Source organism: Pecten maximus, chromosome 3 (assembly GCF_902652985.1).
Source record: "Pecten maximus chromosome 3, xPecMax1.1, whole genome shotgun sequence".
NCBI classification, from domain to species: domain Eukaryota; kingdom Metazoa; phylum Mollusca; class Bivalvia; order Pectinida; family Pectinidae; genus Pecten; species Pecten maximus.
Window position 1 is genome coordinate 15,368,365 of NC_047017.1, and position 17,606 is coordinate 15,385,970.

At 33.2% G+C, this 17,606-nt stretch overlaps 1 protein-coding gene across 3 annotated transcripts in view; it reads left to right on the forward strand.

Annotated features, from left to right (window-relative positions):
* The first annotated feature begins 7,684 nt into the window (after positions 1–7,684).
* The window catches only part of LOC117323332 (putative cysteine proteinase CG12163), a 51,200-nt gene continuing 41,278 nt past the window's right edge, over positions 7,685–17,606 (forward strand). Inside the window, exons 1-4 of one of the 3 annotated variants that reach the window (XM_033878479.1) lie at positions 7,685–8,013; positions 11,994–12,050; positions 13,376–13,478; positions 14,943–15,070. In XM_033878479.1, coding sequence (XP_033734370.1) covers positions 7,801–8,013; positions 11,994–12,050; positions 13,376–13,478; positions 14,943–15,070 — 501 coding nt within the window. In that variant the 5' untranslated portion in view covers positions 7,685–7,800. The remainder of the gene's footprint in view (positions 8,014–11,993; positions 12,051–13,375; positions 13,479–14,942; positions 15,071–17,606) is intronic. The other 2 variants (XM_033878481.1, XM_033878480.1) reach the window with 2 other exon arrangements.

Below are 17,606 nucleotides of genomic sequence, written 5' to 3' on the forward strand. Positions count from 1 at the left end.
TACCTTGATGTACATCGTACAAACCCTTCACCGACACAATATCTCTTCTTTTGCAGAATTATTTCGGTGGCATTCCCCATTTATATAGATATCAGTCAGGTTTCCAATCAGGGAATATTACTGTTAATCTGTAACAGAATGTGGGAAACCGCTACTGTCTAGTTTTCTGTGACATTTACAAGACATTCAACAGAGTGTCAACTGTGGCATGGGGGATTGAAAGTGAAAATGTCTGCAAATATTTGTATCACATTGTCTTTGCTACCTCCCGTAACTACGACTTTTTCAGGTCAAGTAAATTGATTCTCCCTAGTATAAAGTCTCTTAAAATTTTCTCTGTGTATGTCCCTTTTAAGATACATACGATGTAGTTACATCATTTTATCTATGTATGTCCCTTATAAGATAGTTACATCATTTTCTCTATGTATGTCCCCGTTATAAGATAGTTACATCATTTTATCTATGTATGTCCCCGTTATAAGATAGTTACATCATTTTCTCTATGTATGTCCCCGTTATAAGATAGTTATATCATTTTCTCTATGTATGTCCCTTATAAGATAGTTACATCATTTTCTCTATGTATGTCCCCGTTATAAGATAGTTACATCATTTTCTCTATGTATGTCCCGTTATAAGATAGTTACATCATTTTCTCTATGTATGTCCCGATATAAGATAGTTACATCATTTTCTCTATGTATGTCCCGTTATAAGATAGTTACATCATTTTCTCTGTGTATGTCCCTGTTATAAGATAGTTACATCATTTTCTCTGTGTATATCCATGTTATAAGATAGTTACATCATTTTCTCTATGTATGTCCCGTTATAAGATAGTTACATCATTTTCTCTATGTATGTCCCGATATAAGATAGTTACATCATTTTCTCTGTGTATGTCCCCGTTATAAGATGGTTATATCATTTTCCCCGTCTATGTCCCTTATAAGATACAGTTACATCATTTTCCCCGTCTATGTCCCTCATAAGATCGTTACATCATTTTCCCCGTCTATGTCCCTTATAAGATAGTTACATCAATTTCTCTATGTACATGTTTGTCCTTTATTAGAAAGTTCCGTCATTTTCTCCGTGTATGTCTCCTATATTTCCCTGAATTACAGCCATGATCGAGGACCATATATCAGTTGCTTAAACAGTCGGTTTAACTAAATTTGCTATGCCTAAATAGAATATTATAATCTATCGCATACAAATCGATTTATTTAAAATAAGGTCTGTGATAAGTTGGGAAAGTTTGTGTTCATTTCTTATGGCGCGGGAAGAATGTCATAACTAAATATTTTTGCCTAGGCAAAATTATTTTTTTGCATAGGCAAAAATCGAGTATTGCTTAGGCAAAAATATTTCAGTGTAGGCAATATTCGAATTTTGCCTAGGCAGAAATCGAGGCAAAATTATTTTTGAAATATCTTTACCCAGGCAAGATTCGATTTCTGCCTAGGCAAAAATATTTAATTATGACATCCTTTCCGCGCCGTAATTTCTCTTGTGAATATTTATTTGCAATCTTTTAGTGAATTGTACCACAGGTCGTGATCTTGCTACAGAGTCCGGTGATTATTTAAGAAATTTCATTTCTATAAAAGTAGTAAATATGAACGTATTTTGAACATACAGATACTCAAAATGTCCACCACGATAACGTACAAATACATTAACATCATTTGGACGACGACAGCTATAGAAATAACAATAATCATATATGGTACAAGAAAATAATTTTGGGTTGTAATCCTATAATACTGTGATACATCATAACCTTTGTAGCAATCGTTCAAAACAGATCAGTCGTTGGTGATCAATTATTGATTTTCTTCACTTATCGATTTTTGATTGACGATGAAATTTATTCGGTTATTCGGTTACTAATTGACCGAGGATCGGTTGATTGTTAAAGGAATTTTAGCTGAGAAAGTCGTAAGGGCTGCACTGTAAAAGATCGTTTAAAGTTGCGATGTTGGTTGTACCAGATCTACGTACGCAAGTTATGCACAGTAGTTAAGCTAGTTCGCACATATTAAATTCATCTTAAAAATTCTGAAGGCAGTAATTTGATTTTTTTAATCGTCAGATCCTCTTTGAAACGGAGTGATTGTGTCATCACATTAAATGAATAGCACTCACGACAAGATCTCAACAGCGATATTTTCAGTAAATTTCAGATTGTGTGTTTTAATCGGAAAGGAATTTTATACCACTGTCCTGACTATGGATATCATTATATATCATCGCTCATGTTACAAAGATAACATCCCTAGGTGACTGATTCAATTGCATGGGGTCGACAACCTAAGGGCCCGAAGGGCAGAGCCAAAATGGGTCCATTTAGTTATATATTTACAAAATATGGGTCTAGATGCACAGATAATATGCACTTTAGGTTACTTTTGATTTAACTCATTTAACATGTAATTTCTTAAAAATAACCAGGTGAGTGATACAGGTCATCTGGGCCTCTTGTACAATCATGAGATGTTGGCAGCGGGCACAATATTAATTACCTGGTATCACGCGCTATATAGCTACATGCACCAGTAACGACAAACCCTCGTTAAAACAAAATTGTTTGACGGCTTGTCGATTTCTAAGGCCATTTTGACCGGCATATGCCCTAAATGAAATTATAATAAATGCTGGACAAGATCAATTATAAAAGTATTTGTACAATAGCCTCTTCATTGGTCAACTATAAGGCTACAGCGCTCAGACAAACAAACTATAATTACCAAATGCTAGAAAATTGACAACAATGAATTGAATACTAATACCATGCCCAGGGAACTACGTGGCCCTTGGCCTCTTGTTTTCGTTGCCAGTGGGAATTGCTTTTTAGTCTAGATTCTAGCCTAGTGGTAGTTAGGAAGTCCGTTTGGAGAACGAGAGGTCGCTAAAACGTTAAAAAGTCGGTGGCCAAAACATATCAAAGGGCCTGTTTCCAAAATGGCCCCTTCTCTGATTCAAATTTCCTGTTGGTGGTGCATTGCCCATGTCGTTATGGTCACAAATCTATAAAGTATAAAGATTTAGGTCACTTGGTTTGTTTTTTATGGCTCCTCAAAGTTGTACCTTTCAGAAGCTGTCTAAGTGTTGATAAAATGTGTATGTTATGTAAAATATTAATGAAAATCTAATCAAATGATGGTCACCGTAAAGAATACATTCATGGAATGATTGTGACAAAAAATCAAAATAAATGTTTCCATCGCGCCATTTGGCTGTTTTATGGAAGAAACAATCTCAAAAATGCCATTTTCGATGATAACATTTTAGACACAAAAACTGTGTTTTTTTTAGAGAATACACCCTTTTATGGGCGTTGGATGCAAACCAATTTTTATCCTATTAAACAGTACGTAATATGCTATTGATGAGAGGAAAAATCATCAACATGTAAGTGGTGGAACATTTTCAAATCTTGGGTTGAATTAGCCTATGGTTGAATTGCCGATTTTCGATTTTCTTTAGATAATTAACAAAAAACACGAGAGTATTTGCTCGGTATGTTGAGAATATGTACACAGATATGAAAAAAAGTGAGAGAAACACTTTTTTATAAAAAAAAAATCCAAGATGGCTACTTCACAAGTCCCCGTGGTTGAAGACATTGGCTGACAAATGGACAGAACAACAAACAAAACGTGTTCCTTATGATTTTGGTTGGTTTTCGCATTTACGGGAGTGTTCATAGCTACGGGCGATTGTATAATACCTATATTTATAAGTTTGGTTAGTCACATGGTAACGGGGATCTTTCATATCGAGCCCCAAACATACTTTCGACATATGCACTCCGTTGCCGCATGGAAAACTATTTCAAGTTTTGTCGGAATTTCTTCACCTGTGGTTGTAATGGTCGAGGGTTTTCCAGCGCCCTGTAATACCCAAGGTAGTACAAGATACTGGAGATGTGCGCACACATTCCCATCGTTCTCTCTCCAGCTGGGCACTGGCAGTAGTAGTCCTTTATTGGGGCCTCATCATCGGGTGAAACGGTGAACCGTATCCAAACGTTATATTTCGTTTGGCTTTTGTGTCGAGAATGTAGTTGACATCGGAGAAGGTCTGGGGAGTGCTGGTAAAGCCACACCTCATAGTCTCCGTCATCACTTAAATGTTCGGCGATGTAACCAGGAGCCAGAGATATCTGATACGTTCCACACGTAATGGTTCTCAAGTAATCGAGATCGAGACGGGGAAACAGTACGGAAGATGCATCCATCTTGACAAACTCGGACCTTGCCCGTCTAGATCATGAGATCCGGATCTGTCTTGACTCTCTGATCAATCCTTGTTGCACCAGTGTATCTAGGAGCCATTTATATTGTGGACTATTTACATTGCGTGCACTTCTGTTCTTATTGCCACTACGTTTCTTGAAGTATAGTTGACAGCCTTCTCCAACACATTTACCCTCCATCTTGAAACAATAACGATTGGTTTATGAAGCGTCGATAAAGTAACAAAATAGCAAGCCACCGATGATTGCTGTAAACAGCTAATACTTAGTAGTTTGGTACAATTATGCGAAAATGTGTGATAAATAACGAACAACTAATTACACAAAATAACAAGACAATATAATAAATCACATTCAATACCTCCAAGAAGCGCAGAATTGATTGATTACTTAGAACAAAATAAAGTATTTCATATGGATAATCTATCTATTCGATGTGGCATGGTCGGCAGGCACAAAGAAAGTGAGACAAGTCAGGGTCCCAGCCCTGACAGAGCCACAACGCTTTGGAGATGGGACAATAAAACAAGGAAAGTGAGACAAGAATAGCTAGCGTCGAGTCAATGATTCCGTAAACGTATAGACAAAGACAAGAAGATATGGATTAATGTACAAGGCCACACGATCAGAAAATTCAAAAGAGGACAACTTGAGATAGAACAGTATTCATGTATCAGGGTGTCCTCAGTGTAAATCTTTATATCGATACTGTTTATTTAGTCGTTAGATATCATAAAACTGTCATGAAAATATCCGCTCTGATATTCAATATAAAATTTTGTATATAATAAGCTATATAATAGGGTTTCAGACAAGGTTGTTACTCATTTCCCCTTTTCTTTCAATTTACAACTACATTCAGGCGGCGATATGAGAACGTTCAACCACATGGAATTAGCTGATTTTTGGTACACATATGAAACAAGTAAAGCTCTATCCGATTTTGTGATGGAAATTTGCATCCAAAACTATATAACGGGAGAAAATTGCAATTTTATGGCATTTTTCTTCATAATTGTGTCTCTGCAAGTGCATTTTCATCCGAGAAAATTTTTGTTTTATGTTTTATGAATAAACACGATGTTTTGGAAATATTTATCAAAAGAAATTTATACTATGTTGCGAATTACAATTTCGAGATAACCTTCTTTTATTTACGACCTTATGTCTTTGATGCTCAAAATGACAACTTTATAAAAATACATTTTCACTGACATTATGAAATCTGGGTGTCGGAAAGGTGTAAAATTATTCTTCGGAAAAGAAAAAAACTGTAGTTGAGCTAGATAAGAAATTATACGGGGGCAGGCTCCTATGGAGAATTAACATTACTGGAAACAGGCCCTTTATACTGTTAAAGGGTTATTGGTCTTCTGGAACGTTGGGTGGGAATTAACGGATGACCGAAACATTCGGAGGATAAGAGACGCAAGATAGTTTGGAGAATTGTATCACTGAATGTGAAAAGGGAATGGGTTTCAACATTCCATGCTCTATGCTTCATACTGAATGTTTTCACTCTTCGCAACAAAGTATCCCAAACTCACAATTATATTTTACAAGAGGCTGGACATACGCCAAGTATACTTTCTTTAGATCCTTTTAAAAAATTCTTATTTAAAACATACATGTATATACTTCTTATTGTTTTATTTATAATGCTATCAATATGGATTCATCATTTAGCACCCCCTTTGATTCTGATGTTTAGATACTTATGAAAATTGACAAACGGAATCGAGGTTCCGGTAAAATCAAATTTTAGATTAGGAGCTTTAAAAATTATTAGACAAAAGATTTAATTGTTCTTTATCAAAATATGCATTCTACCAAATTCTCAGTTAAACGTACTTGTGAGGTATCACCAAAAACGTCGAGCAACTAATTAAAGAATATCTGAAACTTAGAAATTATAGAGGGCCTAAGACAAAACCCTGTGGAATACCAGTTTTGAGAACTCTTTAAGAGTATTCTGTTTTTGTTTGCTTTGGTTTTATTTGTTTAACGTCCTATCAACAGCTAAGGTCATTTCAAGGACTGACTCCCGTGCGTGCGATATGCATGCGGGTGGTGAATGCGATGGATTGGGATTTCAGAGAAATATTGTTTTCGTATCATATGTACTACTTGTTGTTGAGTCCAAAGGTTATACAGATTTGAATTATCTGTCAGAGTGGTATTGTGTTGAATATATGTTACATGTGTACTATTCGCATCCATGTATGTATATATACATCACCTTAAAAAAGTCACGATATGAAACATTCTCCGAATGTCAGGTCGCCATTTTTTCTCTATCTTAGTTCGTTCTTCTGTTTTTAAAGAAGAAAAACACATACACACACAGATACAACGACGACGATGACGACGACAACAACAACAACAAACAAACAAACAAAAACCAAAAAACAAACAAAAGCAAAGTTTATCGTATTGAGAACAGCTAGTTTATGAGTTGAAATGCAAGCACGCTCTTTATATACTGTAGTTTTTATTTGAAACATTGAGCCGACAAAATCTCGTATTACAAGTTATATTATAATTATTATCATCTTTATTTCCTCCACAAAGAAGAGCATGATAATACAAATACAATCAATGTAACGTAGATAATACATGACTATTATTACAAAGTGATATCAAGCAAAAAAAAAGTGCATGCGAGTTCACAATATAATTTTATATACATATAGTTAATTATCATAGATATAAGTTGAGTAGTATATATGTCTAATGTCTTGTGATATTTCATGGTTTCTTACAGAGTTCATTTACTATTACCTTTCATGAAGATTATCCAATGTTGATTAGATCCATCATTACAATGGCAGTAGTATAATTATTTTTAGATATATATAAATATATATTTTAATTTTTAGTTTTTGAAGATCATTTTTAGATATAATTTGTGGGTGGAAAGAGTTGCAGTGCAAACATAATTGCATGAAGTAGGCAGTCAAATATATTAAACCTGAAAGGGTTTGTATCGTTGTTATGATAAAGTCGTTTTAAAATGTAATAAAATATTATTAAAGAGCAACACTAGGGAGCTATTTTGGAATTTCAAATTTCTTAATTGTCAGGAGTTCTTTTATTTCTCTGAAAAAAAAATGAATTTATAAAAAGCTTAAACCAGATTATAATTATAGTTGATGCATATCATATGTATATCATTATAATCTATATGATTTCTCTGAATCAGAGACCTGCATATATATTTACAGTATAAAAGAAAGCTTATTACTTATCAACTTACATGTATACTATAAAAGAAAGCTAAACAGATAATCATACAAACGGACTGCACATTACAATAGCACACGTACACAAAATCTGACTGTCTAAATAACAAGGCGAACAATTTAGTGGTGTGTATCCGTTTGACAGCCACGATTTATCTACTCCTGTTTCAAGATTTCCAACCAGGTGGCGTTGTTTATTGTATATAAACATGTCACAAGGCAAAGATAAGTAATTTTTAAATCCACACGTAGGGATTTCAATAGCTAAAGATTCCACTTGGAGTATTCAGGATGAAGGTTCTTGTTGTTTTTAGTTGTGTTATAGCCTTCTGTTATGGAATGGAACAGATGGGACTCCCCGGTGGTTATTCACCAGCCAACATATCCGACCCAGAAATTTTAGGATTTGCCAACTTTTTTGTCAATGAATACAACACAATGTACCAAAGTGGTGCCAATGCCGCAAAATACAACGATGTGACATTGTTAGCAGCTTCGCAGCAGGTGAGTTTCTCACGATGACAACTATGTTTGGATTCGTAAGGGATTGATATTGCAAAGTTATTATATAATTAGCTTCCTTTTGAAATCGAAAGTAAACGTCTGCTAGATTATACGGAAGTGAACTGAAGCAGTTAACGAGGTAAATTTCTGCATGTCATACTTATTCCGACAACGAATCAACTACATGCATTATATATACATTGATTTAAAGCGGCATGCCATAATATTTCTCTTCCAATATTCTGGATCTCATATACAGTAGCTGGATACTTTTGTTATGAGGAACATACTAGATGATTTATTTTAATACCAAAACATTAACAAATGTGACCATATTGACTGGCATGTGGTAATTTTCTAATATACAACAAAATTGATATTGTCACGCTATCACTCCCACATAATCAGGAGTACATATATATAAAGAATATTTCAATGAAATATCAATAATTAACAAAGTTTGAGTTTCCTATCCATTTCATATGAAAAAGTGGAAACGTCTATCAAAATGAATTATGGTTAGGTAGTCCTAGGTAGCCAGTCCCTAGGACAAATACAGAATTTGATATTCTTCCCCTAGGTACATATATGTACTTGTAATTTGTACATTTTAAAAAAACTACTGATGTATTTTTTTATGATTATTGGTATCTATACACATTGTAACATTATTAATATATGTTATTAATATCATGTTGAGGTTGATAGGTCAGTCTCTTAACTTATTTAAATAAAATGTCCAATAGGACATGATTGTCATGAACATTGCACTAACACCATGGCCAGGGCTCATATATATTAATCCATGGAGGTTCTCTTCAGTCTATTGCATGTACATGAGGCCATGATGAGGGTGTTGAATTTGAACCCAAACTGAGGTTCTAATCCCAAATTTTACACCCAAAGATTAAAAAAGTATATATGACCTGTTCATGGGGATTTTAACTGAATTTTAATTTTCTTTTCCTTTCTGTATGTACAATGATATTAGCTTAAACATAATAAGACATGGCAATAATAATGCAGGTACAACACAGGAAATACTTTGTATGGCAAGAAATCATAGATCTAGGCTCAACACATGCCCAGTAGGTACATATCTGAAAACACATGCTATTAATTAAAAGAATATATGTATATGCAATGCAAGGCTTTCAGTATAAAGTTGTTTAACCTGACATTAACACAGTCAAAATGTGGTGTTTCAAAACTGATCCAAAACTGTAGATAAGAGAAAAAAAAGAGGATGACAGTTTTGGATTTGTAAATTTAAGAAGAAATGTCTTCAGCTATACTACATTATTAAGTGAAAATATTGGTAATGTATATGTATAACCCTAAAAACAAACCTCTCTGAAGAACTCTCAAGATGGAGAGAAAGCGTTAAGAGAATATTGTTAATTTTTTTTTGTTTAAAAAAAAAAAATGTACACCCGAATAACCCTGGTATATACTGCTCTGCAATATGTGATCGGCTTGAGAGAATTCTTCTTTATATCAAATGTTCATGTGTACACGTTTGTTTTAAGGGAACTTGCATTGGTAATATTACAATTTCAGATGCAGTTTTCCTATCAAAACAGCCCTGTAATTTGTCTGACTATTGTCTCGGCCATCTAGATCTCTCTGTCATTTATATTAGCTGTCATTGTTTAGTTTGTACTAATTTAAGTTTCCTGATGAGAGTTTTAAGCAATTGTCCGATTTCATGAAGCTAATCCCTCAAGAATTCCATATGTTTCACTTAAAGCACTTAAAAGTAATTGAAGGTCAAGGCCATATATATGTGTTCAAGGTCATGAGCCATAATTAATGACATTTCTATATGTTTTACTTAAAGCACTTAAAAGTAATTGAAGGTCAAGGCCATATATATGTGTTCAAGGTCATGAGCCATAATTAATGACATTTCTGGGTTTATCCATGCATTCCAGAATCAAATTTTTAATAAAATTTCATCTAAACTGCATAATACAGGAAGTATCCTTTTCCGTAAAAACACATGATCACTATAGAAGTGTGTGTGATATTGGTAGGCCACACCAAGAAATTGAAAAATTTTAATTCTCATAGAAGTCTTCCATAAGATGTACATGTTATTCCTTAGATTGTATTTAACTTTGGAGAAAACACGACAAATTCAGGAATTATCTTGATGAAATCTTCTTTTCTGCATACTATTTTGATTGAATATGTTTGGACAGCATATTTTTATTCCATTCTCTTTATTTATAAATATACAATTTCTTACAAAAGCTTGTCATGATTACATGCATAAAGATATTGCAATTTGTAAGTAACTTCATTAAAAAACAAAATAGTACCCCAAAATTAACACTTATTGGATGTTTTTAGTTCAAAAGTTAAAGAAAAAAGTTTACTTAATACTTCAACACATTGAACATGTACGATATACAACTAAATACATACTCCCAAAGCAACATGAGATTTAAATTAGAAAGTTAAACAATTATGTTGATTTTATTTTGACTGCATCTCATTCTCTCGGAATGAAGCTCAATGTAATCCTCATAGATAAACGCTTAGGACCTCTATCTGATCCTGTGCTGTGTACCAAATGTTTCTCTTTCATTTGGTAGACATAGTGTCTTCATATAATGTACAAGATGTACATTTTTAAATAAGTGGGCAGTGGTTGTACAGTTAAATTATTTTCTTTTTCAACCTCTATATACTTGAATATATTCTATAAGAACCACAGATTTTAATGTGAAAAGTCTAAATTTATAGATTTAGTCATAGCTGTAATTGGACTGTTCATTTTATGGGGTCTTCTATTTATCAACAAATTTTAAAAAATGTAAATATATACATGTACATTTGTATATGCATTTGATACCCCCTGGGGCTAGCTGCATGGCTTTTACATGTATGTATACTCTTACCTATATAGTTGTCAATTCCTGTCACAATTTTATTTAGCAATTAATGTGACAAGTACATACAGATACACAAAATTTGTATGTTTTTTTTTTGTCTTTTGGTTTTGTGTGTGTTATAATTAGACCAGAGTTTGTTGAGTGTATAAAATTTGACTGCAAGAACAACTACCAGGAAACCAAAAAAATATATAATTGCTTATATGTACATACACTAATGCAATATATCGTTATTGACAAGGATGAATGATATCATAAACAATATAAACATCACAAGTTTGCTTTCAAAAGTATTAAATTCATAAATTAATATTTTGCAAATTAGAAAAAAAAAAAGTTGAAACATAACATATGGGATATTGGAAAAAATGCATTTTTGAACACTGGTCCAAGGGTAATTAGAATCTGTTGTATCAACAAAACATCATTGTAAGGGTTTGATATACTAATCATACTGAAAAAAATGTTGACTTTAAACAAGTGTTCTACTATGCATAATTATTATAGTCAATTCAACCATCAAAAAAGCTACTTGAGACAATCATTTGAATACTTGTCTGTAGATTTTTAATTGATATACACACGCATACTTTCAAATGCTGAATTTCTTTTTGAGCATGTCGATATTGCAAAAAAAAAATATAACAATCACCAGAGTGTGTATATATGGTTCATATAGGAACTGCTTTGATTCCTGGGATATCAATATTATCATCATGTCATGGACAATGGGTCGAATATACATGTGTCACATGCATGGTCATCTTGTCCTGGATTTGACATCTTTGATTAATATTCATTATATATATATTTATATATATACTATCATTTTGTACAAAACTATTCTGACTAATGTATAATATTTATCTGCTTTATCTACCTAGTGTAAGGTCAATTTTTCTAAGCGTCGGTAGTACCAGGACATATATTTGATGGGGCTGGGCCGGGCCATATAGTTATTATTGTCTAACTAATTTATATGTAATTTGCAGACAACTTACATCAAAATTAGAAAAAGAAGCCAGTGTGGAGGATAGAATCAACCACTTTGCTACTATTACTGTTTTTTCTCTATTTTAGGTTGTTGCTGGTATGAACTATCATTTGAAATTGCGTATGACTAATGGAGGAACAACGGTTCGTATATTTTGAATCTCTTGTTTCCCAACATTTTCTTCTTAAAAGAAAATTGTTGGTTAGAATTCTATCTTGTGATTAAATGTCCTATAAGAGCTGTTGAAGAGTATTTAGTGTCTATAATTGAGCTACCCAGTATATTAATGATTTTCCCAGAATGTCAGAAGGTTACCCAGTAATTATATATTTTAGGAGGATCTGTGTATGCACTGCTCCCCTTATATAGATACATGTGTATATTGATAACAATGTATATTGTTAATATTAATAAGGAATTCTATGTAATGAAGTGTTCCTGTAATGGACATACATTGTACCTTTATTTTTCGGTGAGGTGTTCTGTAAATTACTGAATTAACTGTATATTACTGAGTTACCATCAGGGCTTTTTCTCACTGATTTGGGATGGGGCCTTTAAATCTTATTTTGGGAAAAGAATTTGTGAATTGGGAAAGATTTTTTCATGTGTAAACTGCAAATTTTGGGAATTTAGCTTTTGAATGAAATAACTCCAGTTGGGAATGGGGCCCTTTAATAGCCCTAGAAAGCCCTCAGAAAAAGCTCTGACCCTGTATATTACTGAGTTACCCTGCATATCACTAAGTTACCCTGTATATCACTGAGTTACCCTGTATATAACCGAGTTACCCTGTATATCACTGAGTTATCCTGTATATTACTGAGTTACCCTGCATATCACTAAGTTACCCTGTATATCACTGAGTTACCCTGTATATAACCGAGTTACCCTGTATATCACTGAGTTACCCTGTATATCGCTGAGTTACCCTGTATATTACTGAGTTACCCTGTATATCGCTGAGTTACCCTGTATATTACTGAGTTACCCTGTATATCACTGAGTTACCCTGTATATCATTGAGTTACCCTGTACAATTGTATATCACTGAGTTACCCAGCTGTATATCACTGAGTTACCCTGTATATCACTGAGTTACCCTGTATATTACTGAGTTACCCTGTATATCACTGAGTTACCCTGTATATCATTGAGTTACCCTGTATATCATTGAGTTACCCAGCTGTATATCACTGAGTTATCCTGTATATTACTGAGTTACCCTGTATATCACTGAGTTACCCTGTATATCACTGAGTTACCCTGTATATCACTGAGTTACCCTGTATATCACTGAGTTACCCTGTATATCACTGAGTTACCCTGTATATCACTGAGTTACCCTTTATATCACTGAGTTACCCTGTATATTACACAGCATAGTACATGAGCCTCTTACATGTAGTATGATTAAAGAAAAAAATAATAAGAATAGTGTTTTTATGTGGTTTTTCCTTTTTTGCAGCAAATCTGTGATGTTGTCATATTTGTCCAGACTTGGTCTAGTACCAAACGTGTTTCATCTGAGAAATGTCATCCCGTGACTACCAAAAGAGGTGATATGATTGGTTGGTACCTACCATAATTTCTTGTGTATTGCCTGTTGTATGAGCTAGTCAGCAAAATGACTATATTTCATTACTTGACTAGTGTGTGTAAATTATCCATTTGCTGCTAACATGATTTGAAGAATTACATGATCATGTTGTTTTCAGAAAGGTTTCATTATGTGATGAAGCTATTATTGAAAGAAAAACAAATGACAAGTCTGACTTGGATGGTTACTGGTTATGGCCATATAATATAATGCTATATATTGATTGTTTTACTGTGCCAGTGTTCATATGCATGGGATTAAATGATTGTTACACATATTGAAAAAAAATGTAGAATTAGATATTCTTGGCATAATATTGCTTGCAGTGAGGGATTTCTTCAATTTAAAAAAAAAATGTATAGATAGCTGGCAATGCACAATAAATTATAGTAAGTTTTCTGTTGAAAATGATCAAGTGAAAGATGTCACAAAGTTGTCAAAAAAGCAAGTGAATTTAACTTGGGAATCAAATTTTTACCACACTGGATATAATATTGGATAAGGTACCTGTTAGTTTTCTTTAACAGTTTATAGCTGTAGAATGAATCTACAATAAATTGTATTAGTCATTTTGTTGACAAATTAACAATTGTTATATTTTTGCTTAAAGATACCAAAGCACCATCAGCATATACAATGCTGTCACAAAAATGGCCCCCAATGTATAGAAATATGTCTACTTAACAGTTGATAACGGCGTCCTATAAGTTATTGCTTGTTAGACCGAAAGTTACATAGGAATTATAGTGGCAGAGATTCTTTAGGATGCTATTATTATTTATTCACATTGAATTTAAAAGATAAAAAGAGAAGCACGAACTTTTGGTGGGTGGCATAATTGCTTTAATATGTAACTTTCGGTGGGCGGTTATAATAATTGCTTTGATATGTAACTTTTGGTTTTCTATAAAAAAACTCCAACAACCTATTCTTGTTTTCAATCATCATGATTGCTTTTTTTGTCAGTGATAGTAACTCAAAAGTGGATTTAGAATTTTTTTTTCTCTCTGTCAATCCAATTTATTACCTTGTCCAAGGTTTGTTTATCGCAATAAGTTTCATCATTACCTTTTTAATTGATTACTAAATTATGAGCATGGGGAATTAATCATTGTCTCAGCAATACTCGGGAGTAGTTTGCTTGTTGTTTTGGTGGAGTCAAGTGTCTTGCTTTAAAATTCTGGTTTCACCCTGCAGTAAATACAGAGTTATTGCCCTTTGTTCAATGTATGGTGCATTGTCCTGGACATACATCCTATGCTGTATTGCCACCAGTTACCAAGTTTTGCCTGTGAGAAGGGCCTTCTGTGATTAGCAAATTTCAAATACTAAAATAAGGTCACATGACCTCCTTGATAGAGTTATAGCCCTTTGAAAAGTTTTGCAGGAGTGAGGACAATACTTGCAGTAAGTACTATGCTTTGTTATTTTTCAGTTGGAGGATACACTCAGCATAGTGTGGATGCTGAAGTTATGATGATGGCCAACTTTGCTCTAAACCAGATGAACATGCAGTTTAAAGAATCCAACAGCTTGGTCAGAGTTGTAGCTGCCAGTACCCAGGTAAAATCTATCACTTTCAGTTTTTAGTAAACAGGGATCGTATTACAGATATTCTGTTTAACTCTCCAATGAGTTTTGACATTGGTTAAAACAAGGGTTTACTTATACATATATATTTATTTCATATACATGTATATAATTTTTGACACAAACGTAAGTTTGAGTCTATGTCAGCGCTTTTGAGGTGTAGCTGACAAAATCTACGATGCCCTCTGGCGGATACTGCCTTGGCCAATCTAACCGTTGCTTTACAGTAACTCCGTAATGCTATGCAGTAAATATTTGTAAATATCGTAAATATTCACGATAAAAAATGACATATAGTAAAGTTCAGCTATAAAAAAATTACCTTTTGTTTTGTTGACACAAACGTAGACACAAACGTAAGTTTGAGTCTATGTCAGCGCTTTTGAGGGCTCTGGCGGATACTGCTGTTGGCCAATCTAAACGTTGCTTTACAGTAACTCCGTAATGTTATGCAGTAAATATTTGTTTAGCTTCACGATAAAAAATGACATACAGTGAAGTTCAGCTATTAAAAAAAATCACCTTTTGTTTTGTTGTATTTTAAAAGCTGACAGGACAATGTGTTTTTTTTTGGCATTTTCGTTCGCTCTGACACAACTTCCACTGCCACTTCACAATCATATTCTATCGCAAAAAAAAAATAGTCCCGTGACTTACGGAGTCAAATGCAACACTGCAGTTTCGTTAGATATATGACAAAACAACAGAACCTCACAAATAGATAGTATTTAATTTAAGTATGTTCTGTCGATGATACGTAAGAATATTTTTCCGCGTTGAACGCATTAGATTTCACGCGGAATGATACAATCGACTTTTCGCTGGCGCCATATTGCTGCTTACCTGTGACCCGGTAGAGAAATCTACTAACATCACGCTGAATTTTTATCATCGACATCTATGTGTTTTTTTTCTTTGGTGGCATGTTACTGAATGGGTTATAATATTGATAAAGTTTCGTCGGAATATCGTTGTTATTTTGTACATTGAAAAATCACTCATCCAGCATCCGATTTTGTCCGCCATCTTTTAGTAATGTAAACAATAATAAAAGAAAGAGTAGGTGATCAAACCCAACTTTGAATGTCATTTTCTCACTGAAATATTAACTTGCATGTGATTGATGTAGTCTGCAGATGGTTAGATTATATAGATGTTTTTTTACGAAAGAAAAAAAGTTGTCTATTCATCATGACAATATCACAACAACGGCAGTCGAGTACCATACGCATGTTTGCAAATAAAAAGTTAAATAAATTCTCACTGAATAGGGTTTCGAAATGTCAAATGGACTTGTGAATATTAATATTGACTTCGGATCTATTGATTATATCCTACGTAATGCACATGAAGTTTTTCGTTTACAGAACGCGTACCGCATTAACGTGGCTGTCTGCATGCCGATGTAGACGTCACTGAAAATTTCATCTCTAATTATAGCGACTGATTCTTTTTTTCTAATATTCGTGATGGTTTAAAAAAAATAGAAAATGATCTATCATTATCATTTGAAATATTACATAACAGTCGAAGCATATTATAAAAAAGAAAGGGGTCTACGATGTACATCTACATAGACCTTTATTATGTTTGGTGGAGTTTTGAACGCTTCAGGGACGGTTAAAGGGCAGTAACTCTTTAGAAAACACCATTTTTCATGGAAATGTACTGATTGCTAAATTTAACCAGAGATATTTAAAGGCAGTGGAAATGTTATATTCCTACATCTGCGGTTTTTTCTGTCTTAAATCATTTCAGCTTCTGAATTAAATTAACCTTTAAACTAATGCACAGTAAAGTATTGATAAATCAATGCAAATAATTTATTATCACTTAGATTTATTATTATTATTTAATCTTTTTTTCTTTACAACACTAGTACATATTATTTGAGAAGAACAGCAAAAATTACTAAGTTCATTATTCTTCTAAACAACAAAAATTTGTAAAACTTTTTTGTGTTGTGCATATATCCTATTGTGAAATAACTTGGCATGACTAAAGATAATAGTATTGTCTTGATGACTGTTACATACTATATCATAGGTTGAGTTAAATAATTATTTTCTTCTTGTCAATTATGGTAAATGGTGAAAACACATTTTTTTCATTTAAATTGTTAAGTCGGTTTAATGTTCAAATTCAGATTAATTTAATTAAAGCAACTATTAATAATGTATATATGTGTTAACTTTTCTGACAAAGTCTTCAAGTAACCTGATTATATTTGACAGAGAATCAAAATAAGTAATTTTGTTGTTAAGAATAGTGGGCTTAGCCATTTACAACTGTTTAGATTCTACTTAATAAGGTTTGATTTTTAACATTTTGGCAAATTTATCTTATCAATATCCAATTTAGTTTTAAAGATAAGCAGTACTTCCATTTTTATGAAAATAAAAATTACTTCAGTGTTCTAATAATTTAAACACATGAACAATTGAAAGAAATACATTTGTATGAAAAGCATTCATAATGGACTTTGAAGAATGCTACTACATGTACAGTT